The sequence below is a fragment of the Dreissena polymorpha genome, chromosome 6 (genome assembly GCF_020536995.1).
Source record: "Dreissena polymorpha isolate Duluth1 chromosome 6, UMN_Dpol_1.0, whole genome shotgun sequence".
In the NCBI taxonomy this organism is placed as follows: domain Eukaryota; kingdom Metazoa; phylum Mollusca; class Bivalvia; order Myida; family Dreissenidae; genus Dreissena; species Dreissena polymorpha.
The window spans coordinates 2350716-2371885 of NC_068360.1; the positions used below are offsets into that span (position 1 = coordinate 2350716).

Genomic DNA, 21170 nt, shown 5'->3' on the forward strand with positions numbered 1-21170 from the left:
TATATTAATTTTCTTACTTTGCCATTTATTTCCTTCATCTAAACATTTTCCATTTGCAGTTCATGAACCCACAATGCACAAGTCAAAATGTAAAGCTTTGCTCATGGCTTGGCTTGTTTTTTTTTTGTTTAGAAGGGGGTACAACTCCGTCGTTGAGTGGAAATGGAGTGGCAGAGTTATCTAGAATACAGCTTAGACAAACATCAACAAGACTTAAACTGTTAGAAAGAGATGGTAATTACTTGTGTGTGTTCCTAAAGTAATTATTTTGTATCTTTTATAATAGTTCCATCCCACAGACTTCAAAACTGTCTAGTAAACTTTCTATTGAATTCCGATTGTCTGATAATGACCAATTTCATTCATTTGTTTCAATTCAAATTTATTGTTCAGTTTTTATTATTTTCTTAGAAAGTAAACTCTTATAACATCCAAACATCTGTATATGTTTTTAACTGAACAGTTTTTCATTAGTTGTTTTAGGTTTAGTATCCATGTGAAATTTTTAATTATTTGAAAATGAAAATAATACCAGTAATATAATTTAGAGTAGATGATTATTTTTTTTTCCTTGAGTGACTGCTTATTCTTCGCTGCTATATATATTGAGAGCATTAAAGTCATATGTATTAAACATTTAGGAAATGATTCGAAACTTTTAACCATTTAATGGTCCATAAGTATAGTTAAGTAAAGATAGCTGTAGCTTTTATGTAAAAAAAGATGCAATTTTTTTCCATACATATATATACCACAAACAATATGCATGTTGTTTCTGAACACATTTCTTGTTTTAATTTATATTATCTGTACAGTTGACTAATATTAATAGTTGGTTTTAACATTTAAACTGATTTTAAAATTAATTTAACACATCAAGAAAGATATCAGAACCAGCTTGCATGTCAATTATATTGCCACATAATTGTTTTGTAATGTCTAATTTTGCCTATACTGTGTTAGAATTGGTGATGCTTTTTGTCCTTAGAGTGTATCCTCCAGTGCCGATGATGCTAAACTTATTACATGTGTATACACGATTGGGTATTTTAGTATGGCTTGTTATGTCCCTGCTATATTATGTTATGTTACCCTTTTCACCATTTTCCCACTACCCTTAATGTGTTATCACACCTTCTTACCCAAAATAGTTAGTTGTATTTTGGGGCACCATTTCAGGTATTAAGACTTCCCCTGAGGAGGCCCCCACTGCCCTGGAAATCCCCCCTGCGAAACCCCTTCCTGCCGCCCAGCCAGGGCAGACAACTCAGTTCCAGACGACACCTGACCAGCAGACTGAGATTGTCTCCCCTGCCCAGGCAGTGAACTTGTTTGAGAAGAAAGCGGGTAAGCTTTGTAAGAGAAAAACTTAACTGAGTCTATGTATAATAAGTTTTGTCTTAGGTTGGTTTATCTGGTAGAGATCAACCAATGTTTTTACATCCTCTAAATGTGCAAGGCATGCAGCATTGCACTTGTCTGTTGTTTAACCCTTTTGGCTTCACCACTTGGATACATATTTTGATGCATTTGTTGTCCCTTAGAAAGTTATATTTAATTTAAGACCTTTATTAGTAGATTTAAGTGTTAAAGACTTCAATTCAAACATTAAGATGAGCAGCAAACAGCATAAAACCTGAACAGACTGCAAGTTACTGAGTTACTCGCAGGCTGCTCTGGTTTTATGCTGTTTGCACATAGCCATTTTCACTTTGCTTTGGGAAAGGGTTAACCCAGTTATGCCTAGTGGACTCTCCCATCCTTCTAAATTGGATCAATTAATTTCCAACATTAGGTATGTCTAGTAAATTTATTTCTATGTTTAGAATATTTCTTACAGAAATCCCTTTAAGCAAACAGCTCAGACCCTGCATATAGCATGATGGTTTGCCAAGGCCTTTTTTCTAGAGGCTAGGCATAAATGGGTTAAACATAATGTAATATCCCATATTAAATTACTCTTAAATTGCTCACTGGATTTTTCACCAATATTTGTATAGCTTAATAGCCTTTATATGTAGGTATGGAAGAAATTTTGCTTCAGTTTGATTTGGAAAAAATAACACAGTCTAATCACGGAAGACACTTTCCGCCTGAACTGGATTTTCTCTAAGAAGGGTCTTCCTTTAAACGAAAAATACAATAAAAGTGGAAAGTTTTGTCCCTTTTAGCTTGGATTGCACAGGCGATTCTGGGACAACACCTCACGAAAATGCATAAACCCCCTATTCACTTAGAGAGTCTCAATTATTATGCTGTTGAGAGTCAACAAGTACAAAGGCGTAATCTATTAACCCATTTATGCCTAGTGGACTCTCCCATCTTTTTAAATTGGATCAATTTATTTCCAAAATTAGGGATGTCTAGTGTATTTATTTCTATATTTAGAATTTTTCTTACAGAAATTCTATTAAGCAAACAGCGCAGACCCTGATGAGATGCCGCATCATGCGGCGTCTCATCTGGGTCTACGCTGTTTGCCAAGGCCTTTTTTCTAGACGCTAGGCATAAATGGGTCAATACAAAGGGTACAACTGCTTTTGTTAACTCTTTCGCCATCAGAAGTAAAGTGTAAATGGCTATGTGCAAAAAGAATAAAACCAGAACAGCCTGCGAGTAACTCAGTAACTCGCTGTCTGTTCAGGTTTTATGCTGTTTGCTGCTCACAAGTCTCTAAGGGTTGGAAATGAAGCCTTTTAAACTTGAATCTAGTAAGAATTGTCTTAAATTGAATTCAATTTTCTAAGGGACTGCAAATGCCTCAAAGTATTTATGTACATGGTAAAGGATTAAATTACAACCTTATCCATGTTCAAATTTCAACACACCAGTATACCAACTCCTGTAAATGGTGCAAGAGATTAAGCCATAATTTTACACTATGTTGGTGATAAATGGCTGACATAATTGCCTTTGATTGCTATTTCAGTGTGTCATTGATGACTCATTATGCTCTCAGTTCTTTTAAAGATAGACAATTTTCTCCTTTGACATTTTCTGGGAAAACTACTGTCATAGTCTGATTTATAAATACATCAATTTTCCCTGTGCCAATTCAATTTAAAAAAAAAATTGATTTCTAAAGAATGAACATCCTGTGAAAATATTTCAGTAATTGGGCTCTAGGAGAAGTGCCCCCCCCGGAGAACTGCCCCCCCAAAGATTTTTCACTGGGCGGAGAACTGCCCCCTCACTGTTTTTGTATAGGGCGGAGAACTGCCCCCCTGCTGATTAATAAGGGGCGGAGAACTGCCCCCCTGTCAGAATTGATGACCCGGAGAAGTGCCCCCTAATTAAAGAAATAGCGGTGATATATAAAGCGAGTATTATAATGACAATAACGCCAGTAACTTTCTTCCTATTATGTATGGAAATTTAGTGAAATTTCAAAAGTAATATAAAGTTGTACAAGTAATAAAAGTTATAAAACGGCATAAAATACCGCGGTACTTATCGTTAACGGTATCAAGTTCTCTGCCTGCCTTATTAGCTGCTAATTAAAGCAACTGTTACCGATTTTGTTTGTTTGGCATGTCGACATGATCTGCTCAAAATGCAAACTGCGGACGACTCGACGGTCTGGCGATGCTACCGACGGATAAGGTGCTAGGAGACATGAATTAACTAAACAACATAAATTAATTGCTTATAAATTCAACTTCACTTCACTTTTTTCTTCAAGTCAGCTAAATTATTGCCTTTGCCATGCCTATTAATTTACTTTTTTATATGTCAATTAACGTTTTTTCCATGGGTCAATACTATCTTTATAATGTAAATTAATTCCGATGTAACTTTTCCTCCATAAGTACCGAGTTGCACGTCTATATTTAGTTGCAACACATTGCCAGTATTAACACGCACGCGTTTCCTGTGTGGATCTCGACTATGTTTCGCGCTCTTATTAAAACACGACTTTTACAAGGCATTCATGTATAGTGAGTGGTGCAGATGCGTACCAAGGGCCTTAAACAGTATTATCACATGCCTCTAGACAATTTGTGTTATTCAGTTCAATAAATGGTAATATACTTGTACTGAAATTAAATTGTTACCGGATAAAATGTGTACGGCGATAACGTAAAATTACCCGTAAGTATTGTTTTCACTACGTAACTAATAACTAATATGACACCGGGGGGCAGTTCTCCGCCCCTACAGATTTGATGGGGGGGGGGGGGGCAGATATCCGCCTACTAAATTCTGACAGGGGGGCAGTTCTCCGCCCCTACCGATTTGATGGGGGGGCACCTCTCCGCCACCTTTAAAATAAGGGGGCAGTTCTCCGGGGGGCAGTTCTCCGGGGGGGCACTTCTCCGGATACCCAGTAATTGCCTTTGCAGGCTGCCTTGTAATTGAAATATATATTATTCTCATGGCTTCATTCATCTGAAATTTCCTGACAGGATGCCAGCTTGTCTGCTATATTTAAACTGGTCTACTTTGGATGGAGAAAACTACATTGTTATGCAATGAGTAAGAAAGTGAAATGTTCCAGAAAATTTCTCTTCACAAGATTTATATACTGGTAGTTTGTATATGTTGCTTATTCTTTTATATTGCTATTTGTAAATTAAGCATGAGATTTTTTTGTATGATTATATATATATAATCAATAACTTTAAATATGGTTTATGTTTCGGCTCCCATCCAAGTACAGTAATTGTTTGTAATCTTTAATTCTGCTTGAAAATAAATTTGATGAATTGTTTCATATTGTTTACCTTAACAATTTGAAATCGTTCCAACATTTTGAAAGTGATTTTTTTTGGTGTTCTTTGTTCAGATATTGTTGTATATGTAAAGGGTTGATTTATCTTAACTCATAGATACAAACTTCCCAAATATTTTGGCAGGCAACACATAAAAGAAGAATTATCAAGATAGCAATTTGTCGGGATTTATTTTAGGTGACCTTTGAAAAAGAATGCGTCTTTGTTGCAATAAGCGACTCTGGAACAATCTTAAATGCGGTTAATTATGAATAATGAATAATGAATGCAAGTGTTGAATACATTGCATGTGGTTAGTAGACCACTCCTGCTGCATATTACATGAAGTAGTTGGCTGCATTCACCATGTTTCTGTAGAAATAGCTACTATCTGCTAAGCTGAAAGCAATTTTACTAGCATACCTGTGCTACCTGTGTAGTGATACCAACACTGTTCTTATAAGTGAGCATAGTCAGTCTTTGTGGGCTTATCAGTTAGTGCAGGGCCAATACTCACCAACAGATTTTGAATGTCGCATGGGAGACAGGGATACAGTTGTTGAGGTACACCACTGTTGAACGTTCAATATTTATACACACAAAATGCAATTGCATATCTTCATGTTCTCAAGTGTCAATTAGTGTCTCAAATGTCAATTAGCGTCTTAACAAGTTGTGGCACATATTACTCAATAACATCTGCCTATTACGAAAAGCAAAATGACCCCCTTTTTCACCTACCGTTACCCGCAAAAAAGACCTCGTTCGCACCTACCCTTGCCTTTTCTACGGAATGTCGACAACATCCCCATCGGAATTCATCAATAAAGAAGTGTAAAAACACAAACAAAGAAATGTCCGCAAGTTTATTCAAACAAATTTATTTTTGACCGAAACTTCTTCAACCGCATTCATATCTACCAGTAGCAACTTCTTGTTGTTTCGACAATGGCCCCTCAATCTGTATGATTATAGGGTGGTAGTTTTCTGGAAAAAAACATGGTGGCCATTTTTATTATTTACGATTACGCAACATATTTTTTACCAATTTAGCAGACAGGATAGCGTTGTATCAATGTATAGCGTGCACCACCTTTTATTTTGAATTTTGGAGGTAAAACACAGTCTGCGCGCTATACGTGGAAACCTACGGTATATCCTGACTTTGAAATAAAGGTTTAACATTTACGTTTCTAAGTATTATAATCACTCGCCATAGGCGGAGGGATATTGTTTTGGCGTTGTCCGTCCGTACGTCCGTCCGTCCGTCCGTCCTTCCATCCATCCGTCCGGAGCCATATCTAATGGAAGTGCTTTGGCGGATTTCATCGAAACTTGGTATTAGTATATATATGGATAATAGGATGATGCACGCCAAATGGCATTGTACACCATCTGATAATTACAGAGTTATGGCCCTTTGTATCTTGAAAAAAAAAATTGTTTGTCCAAAGCCATATCTTGGAAGTGCTTTGGCAGATTTCATTGAAACTTGGTATGAGTGTCCAGAAGCATATTGGCGGGGGATATCAATTCAACGAATTTGCTTGTTGTGTTGTTTTTTTTTCACTTAATAGACTGACAGTGTACAACACACATGTCTGGCTAGATAATGAAACGATTTTCCTTCTGTCGTGGACACTATACTTTTTTTTAATGAGCATTGGAACTACTACGGTATTAGATACTACCGTACAAGAATCCTGCTGTTCAGATTCTTCTTAACTTTCTGCTAGAGATTAGTTCATGATTACATTGTGGGGCATGCAATGGTAGTACAGGTATCATATGTGGATACCCCTCTCTCTTGAAATATGCACTGAAATGTTGCATGGAGTTTAATAACACCTTGCTGGAATATATGTGATTCAAAACTTAAACATGGAATGTTAGTCAATACTCAGTTGTTTGAATTGTGAATCTGAAAGAATTGACAAAACTAATGTGTTAATTGGTAATTAAGCAATTGACTTTTATTAATGTCATGGTACTAATGGCTTTCATTCATTTAGGTCTTTAGTTTTAGTGAAGTTAACATAATATTAAGCTGTGTGTGGTTACTGTTTCAAATGTACTATTTTTGAAGTGTCTAGTGATAACAAACAACAACTCCTTTGTTTTACTGTAAAAATTTTAATAAGTGCTTCCTACTCAAGTGTTTTGGTAAATTACTCTGAGTTTCTTGTGGGGAACCTCAGAATTTGCAAAGGAATTTAAGGATTGTTTATGTGCATATAGGTGGGTATATTACAGCTGTTTTATCGACATGCAGTCTATGTAAATGTTTATGAGCATTTATTGGTACATTTGGGTACCATATGGTATATAGCTTGAGTGATATTTACATGTAACATTTCCTCTGGTATAAACAGTCATTTTCTGTGGAGGTTAGACAGGTCATTTAGGAGCCTGTTGCTGATAATATTTAGGGTTTTTGGTTGGAAATGTTTATTGGTTAATGGGGAATTAATTGTGGTGGAAATTGTACTGAATCTGTTGTATTAGTGATATGGGAGAAATCTGTTATAATTGGTGGTAGAACTAATGATGTAATGTTGTCCATCATTTACATTTACCTTGTGAACACTCTAGAGGCCACAGTAATTATGTCCAGATTTTATGAAACTTAATGGAACAATCAGAAGTAAACTTTGTGAATTTAATTTATGAGCCGCGCTCTGTGAAAAGGGGGTTGAATGCAGTCTGCGCAGGCTAATCAGGGATGGCACTTTCCGCCTTAACTGGAATATTGCGATGAAGAGGCACTTTCTTTAAAAGAAAAACATCACAGGCTAATCTGGGACAATATGAATTAAACTCCCTTTTTGTAGAGTGAGGCTCATATATACTTCTGTTTCTTGATCAGTAAGCAAAACTTTGATCGACTTAAGGTCAAGGAAGACTGTTTTATTTAAAAGTAATTTTCTGCATTTGCCTAAATCAGTATTTAAAAAAAAATACTTCCTTATTTAAGTATCGTTGTTTTTAGCTCACCTGAGCACAACATGCTCATGGTGAGCTTTTGTGATTGCTTTTTGTCCATTGTCCGCCATGTGTCGTCCGCCGTGCGGTGTCAACATTTCCCTTGTTAACTCTCTAGAGGCCACATTTATTGTCCAATCTTCATTAAATTTGGTCAGAAGATTGGTCTCAATGTTATCTTGGATGTATGAGAACGGTTACGTTTGCTTGAAAAAAATGGCTGCCAAGGGGCGGGGCATTTTTCCTTATATGGCTATTGTATAATCTTGTTAACACTCTAGCGGCCACATTTATTGTCTGATCTTCATGAAACTTGGTCAGAAAATTCATCCCAATAATATCTTGGATGAGTTCGAATATTATGCCGGTTGGTTGAAAAACATGGCCACCACGGGGCAGGGCATTTTTCCTTATATGGCTATAGTAACACCTTGTTAACACTCTAGAGTTCACATTTATTTTCCGATCATCATGAAACTTGGTTAGAAGATTTGTCCCAATGATATCTTGGATGAGTTCGAAAATGATTTTGGTTGCTTTAAAAATATGGCCACCAGGGGTGGGGCATTTTTCCTTATATGGCAATATATGGCTTTAGTAAAACCTTGTTAACACTCTAGAGGCCACATTTATTGTCCAATCTTCAAGAAATTAAGTCAGAAGATTGGTCTCAGTGATATCTTGGATGAGTTCAAAAATAATGATGTTTGCTTGAAAAACATGGCTTCCAAAGGAACGGGGCATTTTTCCTTATATGGCTATAGTGAAATCTTGTTAACACTTTAGAGGCCACATTTACTGTCTGATCGTCATGAAACTTGGTCAGAAGATTCATGGTCATGGTCATGATTCATTTGTCCCAATAATTTCTTGATATCTCAGGTGAGCGACTTTGGGCCTTTAAGGCCCTCTTGTTTTAAATATAAAGTTATTTGGGAATTTATAGACTGCAATATTAACTTTAAACTGATTCTATATTTAATAGAATGTATTTTGGAAGAATTAGTCATTAGTGAAACTTAGTAAGATTTTAGGCTTAGGCAGCCTTTTTATTGAAAAGACATATCTGCCTTTGCCTAAAATATTATTAGTCCCCTACCGGTTTCACCGGAGGGGACTTATGGTTTTGTCTCCGTCTGTCCGCCCGTCACACTTTTCTGGATCCTGCGATAACTTTAAAAGTTTTTAATATTTTTTCATGAAACTTGGAACATGGATAGATGGCAATATGGACATTATGCACGTCATTTCATTTCGTTCCTACGGCAAAAATTCTGGTTGCAATGGCAACAAATGGACTAGAAATACTGCTAAAAATGGTTGTTTTTCTGGATCCTGCGATAACTTTTAAAGTTCATAATAATTTTTCATGAAACTTGAAACAAGGATAGATATCAATATGGACATTATGCACGTCATTTCATTTCGTTCCGACGTAAAAATTCTGGTTGCTATGGCAACAAATAGACTAGACAATCTGCTGAAAATGTTTGTTTTCTGGATCCTGCGATAACTTTTAAAGTTCTTAATATTTTGTCATGTAACTTGAAACATGGATAGATGGCAATATGGACATTATGCACGTCATTTCATTTTGTTCCGACGTCAAAAATTCTGGTTGCTATGGAAACAAATAGACTAGAAATACTGCTGAAAATGGTGGTTTTCTGGATCCTGCAATAACTTTTAAAGTTCTTAATATTTTTTCATGAACCTTGAAACATGGATAGATGGCAATATGAACATTATGCATGTCATTTCATTTTGTTCCTTTATAAAAAAATTTGGTTGCTATGGCAACAAATATATATTTAAAAAATCTGGAATTTCTGACAATGGTGGAGCCGGTAGGGGACTTATATTGCTTGACAATAGTCTTGTTATTTCTGTCTTAATATTTCTTATATAAAGTATCATCGCTGTTTATAGGTAACATACAAATCCAGAGCTTGAAATGAATGTTTTGATTTTAACTGAAATCGCTTTGAAGATATTAGTTATATAGTGTATCTAACTTCTAATTAAAATCTACATATAAGATACACAATTAATGCACAACATGAAAAGAGAAAAAAAACATGGTGAATTTATTTTCACTATATAATGACGGAAAATCAAATTAAGGAAGATAATCATCTTTAATAAACAGAATGAGGAACTTGTTCTCTTCATGGGAGATGATATCCCTAAGTGTGGAAGCATTAATTGATATGTCTTTGACACCACATGTCTGCAAATGTGTAGATAAGATTATCAAGTTAACATGACATGCGCCACCAGTTCTCATAATATGCATAATAAAAAGACAGGACCTAGTTAACGCTGAGTTTTAATACTATAAAAACCATCCAGATCAGACTTGTTTTTATCCATCATCAAAAACGATCTGTTATCTATAACTGATATGAAGTTTCTTGCATGCTATTGTATATTAATTTTATGAAATTTTCAAGTCAAACAACAACTGTTCAGAATAATGCCAAATTATTTACCGCCGTCATTGATTAACCCTTTGACCCACTCAGAAGCAAAGTGAAAATGGCTTTTGCAACCAGCATAAAACCAGAACAGCCTGCGAGTAACTCGCAGTCTGTTCAGGTTTTATGCTGTTTGCTGCTCATCAGTATCTAAGGGTTGAAAATGAAGCTTTTAAAACTTGAATCTAGTAAGAAAGGTCTTAAATTCAATTTAACTTTCTAAGGGACTACAAATACGTCAAAATACGTATCTAAGTGGTAAAGGGTTAAAGGACTAATTGGTTTATCATGAATGAAATGACTAGAGTGCTGGTGCTGATATCATTGATGGGAACTCATGATAAAACAAATCTTTGTTAACCCATTGCATGCTGGGAAATTTGTTGTCTGCTAAAATGTCGTCGGCTTAATTTCTAAAATAAGCATTTTCTTTGATTTTTTTCAAAGAATATTATCAGAATAGCAAACAGCTTGAATTTTGATGAGACTCCACGTTCTGTGGCGTCTCATCTGGATCCAAACTGTTTGCAAAGGCCTTCAAAATTCGGTTCCCGCACTGAAAGGGTTAATTGATTGATCTTTGGTGAAATCAACATGTTCTTGTTTTATGTAATTGTGTATTCATTGTTCATCAGCTCTAGATCAGTTTCTACAATGCTTGTTCAAAAAGTTGAAAGCTTTTTTTTTTTATTGTTGAAATCCATGGCTTAATCATTTCACATAGATATTCCCGATATGTCTTTATTACAGATTTTAAAATGTTAAATTGCTAGTCTAAGAGTAGTATTTGAATTGCTCATTTGTTGGGGTATTTCCCTTCTCTTGTGTATCATTTAATTGCCTCTGTTACCCATTTTGAGATTTGCTTCACAACAGCATGCTTAGAGAAAACATTCATTTCAGATAGGGTTTGATAACCTCATAGAGAGTTACATATTCTAGTTTGTTCTTCTGTTTGAATCCTGTTCAGTTTAAACCTATTTGTTTTATCTTGATTGCATCAAAATGAGTCTGTGGCTTTTTGAGTTGTAGTCTGTTTCTTCTGAGATTTGTATCTCCTGAGGAGATCTAAAGAATGCTCCCACAGTGGGGATCAGACCAGTGACCACCCTGTTGTTAAGCGTGTAGCATATCAGTGCTCCAGCTAGGATTTGAAAAGGGCAGGATGAGGGGGGGGGGGGGGGGGCACACACTTTTTTAGCTCACCTGAGCACATCGTGCTCATGGTGAGCTTTTGTGACGCCTTTTGTCCGTCGTGCGTTGTGCGACGTCAACATTTGCCTTGTTCACTCTCTAGAAGCCACATTTATTGTCCAATCTTCATGAAATTTGATCAGAAGATTGGTCTCAATGATATCTTGGATGAGTTCGAAAATGGTAACGTTTGCTTGTAAAACATGGCTGCCAAGGGGCGGGGCATTTTTCCTTATATGGCTATAGTAAAATCTTGTTCACTCTCTAGACGCCACATTTATTGTCCAATCTTCATGAAATTTGGTCAGGAGATTGGTCTCAATAACATCTTGGATGATTTCGAAAATGGTAACGTTTGCTAAAAAACATGGCTGCCAAGGGGCGGGGCATTTTTCCTTATATGGCTAAATATGGCTATAGTAAAATCTTGTTAAATCTCTAGAGGCAACATTTATTGTCTGATCTTCATGAAACTTGGTCAGAAGATTCATCCCTTTGATATCTTGGACGAGTTCCAAAGTGATGCGGGTTGGTTGAAAAACATGGCCGCCAGGGGGCGGGGCATTTTTCCCTATATGGCTATAGTAAACCTTGTTAACACTCTAAGAGGCCAAATTTATTTTCCGATCTTCATGAAATTTGGTTAGAAGATTGGTCTAAATGATATCTTGGATGAGTTAGAAAATGGTAACGTTTGCTTGAAAAACATGGCTGCCAAGGGGCGGGGCATTTTTCCTTATATGGCTATAAATGACTATAGTAAAATCTTGCTAACTCCCTAGAGGCCACATTTATTGTCCAATTTTCATGAAACTTGGTCAGAAGATTCATCCCAATAATATCTTGGAAGAGTTCGAAAATGATGTGGGTTGGTTGAAAAACATGGCTGCCAGGGGGCGGGGCATTTTTCCTTATATGGCTATAGTAAAACCTAGTTATCACTTTAAAGGCCACATTTATTGTCCATTCTTTATGAAATTTGGTCAGAAGATTGGTCTAAATGATATCTTGGATGAGTTCGAATATGGTAAAGTTTGCTTGAAAAACATGGCTGCCAAGGGGTGGAGCATTTTTCCTTATATGGCTATATATGGCTATAGTAAAATCTTGTTAACTCTTTAGAGGTCAAATTTATTGTCTGATCTTCATGAAACTTGGTCAGAAGATTCATCCCAATAATATCTTGGACGAGTTCGAAAATGATGCCAATTGGATGAAAAACATGGCCGCCAGGGGGCAGGGCATTTTTCCTTATATTGCTATAGTAAAGCCTTGTTAAAACTCTAGAGGCCACATTTATTTTCCAATCTTCATGTAATTTGGTCAGATCTAGATTGATTTCAATGATATCTTGGATGAGTTCAAAAATGGTAACGTTTGCTTGAAAAACATGGATGCCAAGGGGCGGGGCATTTTTCCTTTATGGCTATAGTAAAATCTTGTTCACTCTCTAGAGGCCACATTTATTGTCCGATCTTCATGAAACTTGGTCAGAAGATTCATCCAAATAATATCTTGGATGAGTTCGAAAATGATGCTGGTTGGTTGAAAAACATGGCCACCAGGGGGCAGGGCTTTTTTCCTTATATGGCTATAGTAAAACCTTGTTAAAACTCTAGAGGTTACATTTATTTTCCAATCTTCATGAAACTTGGTCAGGAGATTTGTCCCAATAATATCTTGTAATCTCAGGTGAGCGACTTTGGGCCTTTCAGGCCCTCTTGTTCTCAAAAGGGCGCTATTTAGCAAGGGGTCATATCATCTGGAATGTTCCCTGTTGCATATTATAATATAATATTTGTTATAAATTGTGCCAGATAAAAAGGGCAGGGCGGGCCTTGGGAACAGCCCTTCAATTTAGGCCTAGCTGGAACACTGGCATATACACTATGCATTTGCAACCTGTTGAAGTAGTTTTTAAGAACCATGCTCTCTAATTTTCTTCAAACTTTAAATATCTCTGAAAAAAGTTGAATATAATCAACCGAATTGACATAGTTTTTATGTAGAGTTATGGCTCTTGGATTATGTTATGATAATCTTTTTAGCAGTTTCTACAATAATTTTCGTACAATCTTCATTAAAATTGATATTTTCAAAAGATCGTTTTTTATAGAGCTACAATATCACTGTTTCACTGCTCATGTTTTGGTATATGTCTCCAAAATGAAAAGAAAATTGTAATGTTCAAGAGCAATGGGTAGTATAAGGCTTAGTAATGACGTGGTGAACATTATATTATTCCTCATATCTGTGTGTCACAATGTTGGTACCATATATATGAGGCTACGGTTATGTCTGGGCACTGTGTAAGCAGGAATGAATGAATGATGAGATACCTGAATGTATTGTTGGATATCATATATTGTTGCCAGTATGTAGGTGGGAGGAGGCATTGGAATCTCTTTCAACTGGCAGTTTTAGATGGAGATGGATGATACATAATTTTTATGCATCATTTCAGGATTAATATGTCAGTCAGTGCTATGTTTTATATATTTTTGTCCAAAACAAATAAGCAATGCTTACAACAGTACTTCCATTTTTGGTGGGTAATACTGAATTATTTATTAATGTTCAGGGGTGGTATTCCAGAAACATCTTAAGTCATTTCTCAAATAATTTCACTTAAGTTCAAAATTATAATGTTTTGTATTTCTTTACTAAATAAAGAGACACCAGTTTTTTTTGCTATCCTAAAATAACATATGGCATAATGATGTTATTTAAATGTATATCTTGATGCCAATTGAGATCAATTTGAAATAAAAACACTTAAGAACATTTCCCAATTTAAGGATAAGAATAACATTTAACTTAAAATGCTTCTGGAATACCACCCCTTACCACATTATTTACCTGTAAGCATGAGTTTCACCAGAGTGAGCCAAAACCTGATTTGGATTTGATGATAATTTGATTTGTTTGTGTACATTTTAATAACCTGATTGGTAAAACACCTAGTCATATTATTTTCATAAACAATAACCTCCCTTACTGAATTGTTCGGCTCGGAATGCTTGGAATTTTATCAAAAAGCCAGTTCTGTTTCCTGGGATCCTCAGTGGTTACCTTATAAGTTCAAATACCTCTTGGTGAAAGCCAGTCTGCTTATCAGTTGATGTGTCTGTCTGAGAGTTTTTTTCACACATATCTTCTGATGGTAGAAAATAAAATTGCATTAAAGGAAACAAAAAAGACTTGGCTGTTGTTCTGGAACAGGTTCACAGCATTTTATATTGCACTTAATTCATTTTATATTGTAATTATTATGATTATTATTATTATCATCATTTAATTTAGTGTCGTGTGTATATCTTGTTGCATTATACAATTAGTGATCCATGTCAGCCAACGTTGGTTGTATCATGAATGGCCTGTTTTATAATTGATTCAAAATATTGTTTTCTTTTGCAGAAATACTATTTTAAATTTAAAATAATTGAACTGGTAATTAGCTACTTCTGGAAACAGCCTGAAACTTTCTATAAATCTACGTCAGCGTTACCGATCGCCGAAATCGCCATTGGAGATTACAATTCCTGGCTGGCGATTAAAAATAAGATATTCATGAAATTGGTGATTGAAAAATTAGACCCTATGCTTTTCAACTGCACAATCTAAATGCCTGTTTTCAGGCCGTATAAATCGCCAGAAACATCGATAAGATTACACAGATAACACCCTTACCAGAAAGGCCCCAGGGGATAATGATGACCGCTTAGTGGATAATCCACATGGCGAATGTCTCAATTTGTCACGCTTTACACTGCGACCAAACTTTTTCGAACATTTGGGTTACTCTGCGATTTAGGTGATTACTGAATCACTGAAGCGTGCCGTGTAATGACCTATAGATGTTACGATTCAAGGTTATCGAATCGACCAGTACGGAATTGTCATTTAATAAGATGGGCGGAGTTATGGCATAATGGACATAGCCACTATAAACTAATTTCCCAAGAAACAGCGATTTTGATTGGCTTAAAAAGTAGATAAGAGTAACTTCCATTAACGGTCGCTATGCGACTTGAAAAAACGATTTAAAAAGTGAGTTGCAGATTCCGGGAAAATGGATGCTTTGAACGAAAAAGAAAAAAGCAAGCAACAGAAATTAACACAATTCTTTAGAAAAGAAAGCAGACAGAATAATGGAAGCTCACGAAATGACCAAATGTTAGGTTCGCGATCGGAGGATGTCTCAAATAGTGCAGACGTGAATGCAGAATCAGAAACGTCTTATCTAACCAGTGTATATAAACAGTTTAAAACAGTTTCAAAGTTCTACAGTTAACTATATTTTTTAATTTATTTCTTCAATTTTTATGAACTGACAAGTTCAGGATAGTTTTAGTATGAACATACGTTGAACATATTCCTAGTTTTTACAATGTTGGTTCTAAAAAGATGAGCAACATTGGATGCTAACCCAAGTCAGTAAGCCATCAATTAGAATTGTTTGATAAACTCGTTAAACCAATTTTGAACTACAGTTGCGAAGTATGGGGCTTTCATAAAGCACAAAATATTGAACGTCTTCATACTCAATTTTGTAAAAATATCTTAGGTGTTAAAAGGGCAACTCAAAATGATTTCGTTTACTGTGAGTTAGGGCAACATTCGCTTATTGTAAGTAGATATTTTAAAATAGTTAAATACTGGTTTAAAATAATAGAAAGCAAAGAAAATAAGTATATTAAACTTATATATAACATAATGAAACATGACTTTGAATTAACACCGTCTAAAAAAAATTGGGTTAGTTCGTTGCATCAACTGTTGTCAAGTTTATGGTTTTTAGAAGTATGGATACACCAAGGGGTAGGACAAAAAGAAGTTTTCTTGTCATTATTCAAACAAAGAATTAAGGATTGTTTTTATCAAGATATGAATTCACGATTAACGAAATCTAGTCGAGCCTTGTTCTACAGGCATCTTAACATAAACAATGATTTAAAAATGTACCTTACAAGCATCTCAAATGAAAACCATCGCATTGCTCTTTCTAAACTCCAGAGTATCATCTCATCGTTTAATAATTGAATCTGGCCGCTGGCATAAACCCATTGCTACTCCTTATAATGAAAGAAAATGTACACATTGTCAAAAAATTGATGACGAATATCATTTTATTTTAGAATGTTCTTTATTAAATGACTTAAGAAAGAAATATATCGATAAAAAGTATTGGTTACGACCTAACATGCAAAAATGTATTGCACTTATAAATTCACAAAATGCACTAACATTAAGAAAACTAGCTTCTTTTACATTTCTTGGTTTTAAAGTTAAGAATTAACACCATAATCCTTTATATAAGTAATGTCATTCATTAAATTAAATCCCCTATACATGTATAGCCTGACATATTTCATTACGAATTGTTTAACTTAACATTAAACTAAAGCTCCTATACATGTATAGCTTGACATATTTCATTACGAATTGTATAACTTAACATTAAATTAAAGCTTCCATGCATTTATAGCTTGACATATTTCATTATGAATTGTTTAAGTTGCTTATCCTGTTTACCGGTAATTAAAATATTCATATGAAAAGTAACTTATCTATGTTTTGCTGGTGTTCATAATACTGTTCTTTCTTACGTTTTCATGTATCCAATGTACACAGAAAATTATGATGCGTTAATATACTCATTCTGAGTGATCGGCAATTATATCTTGATCGCCTCTATTAAAGGCTCATCCGTTTATGTACTAATTATGTATGTTTTGTTTACTTGTGATCGGCAATTATTTCTTGATCGCCTCTTTTAAGCTCATTTCAGAAATTATGGGAATAATATTATTTTGTAATGTATTTTTTTATTATAATTATTTATCACTCATAATGGGCTTCTCCGCTTGTTTTCATGATTATTGTGTTGTCCATGCACGTTTTATGTATTTTTAGTTCACTTGTGAGTGTGTGCATGTGTGTATGGGAGTGGGTGTATTCGTGTGCGCGTGTGTGAGTGTGGGTGTATGCGTATGGGTGTGCGTGTGTATTATTATCTTTATTATTTATTTATTTTTGCATTTTGCTTTGCCTACGTTGTTGTTAATTTTATTGTGAATTTATGTTGTCCTCATGTGCCTACTATGGCGTATTGGATAGAAATAAACACCTATATATATATTAAATCATACCTGTCAAGTCTCACGGTTTCGCCGTGAGTCTTACGGTTTTTGGCATGCAATGACGGTCTAACGCTGATTTAGAAATTTCTCATGCATTTCTTCAAAAACAAAAAAAAATGAAAAAAGTAATACCACATGTACCGAAAACTGTTTAACATATTCCAAAAATTTCCAGGGGGGGGGGCATGCCCCCGAACCCCCTAGATTTGGCTACTAAGTTTGTTTCCTTGGCGCCAACGTAGCAAATGTCCAAACCATCACATAAATTTAACAAAAAAGTTATTTTAAGTGGGGTGCAATCTCTGCCGGTTACGAATTGTGCATCAGGATTTCACATGTAACCCTTTGAAAGTTTCCCTCACATAGTGGTTATCTTTTCCCCATTTCATTTACACTTTATTGTGATACTGATCTATGCACTCCCTTATCAGATGTGCCCTAGAGACTGAGTCTCAACTGAAAATGCAACCTCAAGCAGCATGAAGGGCCTCATAAACTGTGAAATACACATAGAAACCACTATCTGAATATAACAGCTGTCTGCTTGATAGATAGATCTGATTATCACCAGCATCAGATCTATTATCTGATGTTTAATGCTAATTGGATTTGTTTAATAGATGTGGGGCTTATATAGTGCCTGATATCTGTACTAGTAGACATGGGGACTATAAGCTCGTAAAAGCTCTGCACTCGTACAGAAATTATGCATTTCAAAACAAACTACTCAGTGATTTTTTGTGGCTTCATTTTACACCCTGTGCCTTTTGAATTTGGAAAAAAGGCGGGATAAGCCATGCAGTTGGGAAAAATAAAAAATAATTAATATGATTATAAATATATGTAACACAATTCAAATTGATTATGATTGAATGCTTAATTGCATTTTTAAATTAATGTTCTTAAGTGTTACAGCATAATAACCCTGAATAATAAACTCAATAAACCAATTTTTAATTATTGGAGAAGGTCTGCATCTTTTTTGGGGAAATTTTGGCCTGAGTTTTTGGGGAAAATTTAGCTTTTGGCCAATGGGAATCAGTCTGTAAGAGGCAGTAATTTTGGTAAAAACAAATCACTGCTACTGTCCCAAATATTTATAAATCCGTTACTTCTGTCTATTAATGAATTCATAATCTAACGAGTATGAAGCCACCATTCGAAGTGGTGGAATCTTGTTAACCATGTTTTTCAACCAAGTTGAAAATGGTTATAAGATTGGTATATGGCTGGGGTGGAGCAGTTGGTTTCCGGTCAATAATGTATGTTGTTCATGCCTTTAGTTTGCATGTCCCTATCTTGATAAATTTCTACATTGGATGTAGCAAGCTTGAATGAAGACTTAGCGTAATATTGTATTTGGGGCTAGCTGTGTCAAGGTCAAGATCACTGTTACTATAAATAAAGATTCGCTCAATAACCTGAGTTATGATGGAAGCATTGTGTTTTAATTAATCTTATGTTTATACTTGTAGCTTATAATTGAAGAGCTAGCATGGGATTTAATTTGGGTCAGTTGGGTCAAGTTCATGGCCACTGTATCTATAATTAGAAAGTCTCTACTTAATTACTTCACAGAGTTGATGCATGCATTTTCTGCAATTTTGTGATCATAGTTAACATCGAGTGCTGAGATTAAGATATCATTTTCTAAAGAAAAACTGTTTCTGCTAAAAAACTTGAGTACATTTAGTTTACGTGGAGGAATTGTTGTAAGATATTGTCATTATGTAGCTATATACATACTGACAGAGCTTAGAATTGCGCAATTATTTACATATGGGTTTACAAAAAAGCTAAATATATAAACCATATTTCTTGACATTTCCAGGTTTCTTTTTTAATCCCTCAAATCCCCCACAAGACCATTTCACTAAATCAATTAATGCATGATAAATAATATTAATAACTATGTAAGTACAGTGGCTTTCCCTCATTTAAAGTAAAGTATTTCTGCTAAATACCAGTTGTGATAAATAAACACACTAATACATGAAGGCATGAGATCCTGGATGCAATTAACATAGCAAAGCCTATCTTTGCCCATCAGCAGATGTCATTCTGGCTCTAATCTCATAACCACACACCACTCCTTTGGTAACCACACTAATGAAGTGCCAGGTATATGTAGGTCAAGCAGTACTGGTCTTGTAAATGACAGCACCATAGCATCCCAAAAATCTGTGAAAAATAAGTCACCAATCTCATTTATTTAATTACCTTTTAAGCAAGATAATTGAGCTAATTAACATCAAACAAAATGTTTCGATATAATCATTGACTTTTTTGCTTAATATTTTACAGCCTGATTGAGGCTTTTGGATTGGGGGTTATTATCGATTATCCACGCCATTCTGTGCAGATTTGTTCAATTGAGACATCAAGATGCAATTGTTGGTTCCGCAACAACTGTTTAAGTGTCTGTACAGGCTTAACTTGTATTTTTTAAATTTTACTTAACTTAACACAATTTGAATAATGATAACATAATAACTCAGTTAATATGTTTATGCCCCCCTTCGAAGAAGAGGTGGTATATTGTTTTGCACATGTCGGTCTGTCTGTCCATCGGTCGGTCCGTCCACCAGATGGTTTTCAGATGATAACTCAAGAACGTTTAGGGTTAGGCTCATGAAACTTCATTGGTACATTGATCATGACTGGCAGATGACCCCTATTGATTTTCAGGTCACTAGGTCAAATGTCAAGGTCACAGTTACTCGAAATAGTAAAATGGTTTCAGGATGATAACTCAAGAATGCTTAGGCCTAGGATCATGAAACTTCATAGGTTCATTGATCATGACTGGCAGATGACCTCTATTGATTTTCAGGTCACTAGGTCAAAGGTCAAGATCACAGTGACTCGAAACAGTAAATGGTTTCCGGATGATAACTCAAGAATGCTTATGCCAAGGATCATGAAACTTCATAGGAACACTGATCATGACTGGCAGATGACCTCTATTGATTTTCAGGTCACTAGGTCAAAGGTCAAGGTCACAGTGACTCGAAACAGTAAAAATTTTTTCAGATGATAACTCAAGAATGCTTAGGCCTAGGATCATGAAACTTCATAGGTACATTGATCATGACTGGAAGATGACCCCTATTGATATTCAGGTCACTAGGTCAAAGGTAAAGGTCACAGTAACTTGAAACAGTAAAATGGTTTCCTGATGATAACTCAAGAATAATTAGGCCTAAGAAACATGAAACTTCATAGGTACATTGATCATGACTGGCAGATGACCCCTATTGATTTTCAGGTCACTAGGTCAAAGGTCAAGGTCACAGTGACAAAAAAAATATTCACACAATGGCTGCCACTACAATGGACAGCCCATATGGGGGCATTCATGTTTTACAAACAGCCCTTGTTTATTTAAAATCCATTTTTCTTAATGGATCATAGGTTTGAGATTTAGAAAAAAAAGAATGTTGACACAAGAATCGTTTATGCATGCTTTAAAAACTTCGATAGTCTAATGAGAAAATTCACACCAGCTTTTGATCACTTATGTTTGTCAGCTTCCTGATTTGTTTACATGTTGTTGCATTACTGTTAATGCCCTTAGCATTGGTAGCAGAGAATTTTTTACATTTTGTAACTTTGCTTATGGCCATTGGTAAAAGATATTTCTTTAAAATGTGTTACTTTGT

The 21170-nt window shown here is 35.3% G+C and overlaps 1 protein-coding gene across 1 annotated transcript in view; it reads left to right on the forward strand.

Moving 5' to 3' along the window:
• Positions 1-21170, forward strand: part of LOC127834129 (unconventional myosin-XVI-like) — a 165942-nt gene that overhangs the window by 107195 nt on the left and 37577 nt on the right. The window contains exons 36-37 of the mRNA XM_052359758.1: positions 133-234; positions 1180-1347. Of these exons, the coding sequence (XP_052215718.1) occupies positions 133-234; positions 1180-1347 (270 nt within the window). The remainder of the gene's footprint in view (positions 1-132; positions 235-1179; positions 1348-21170) is intronic.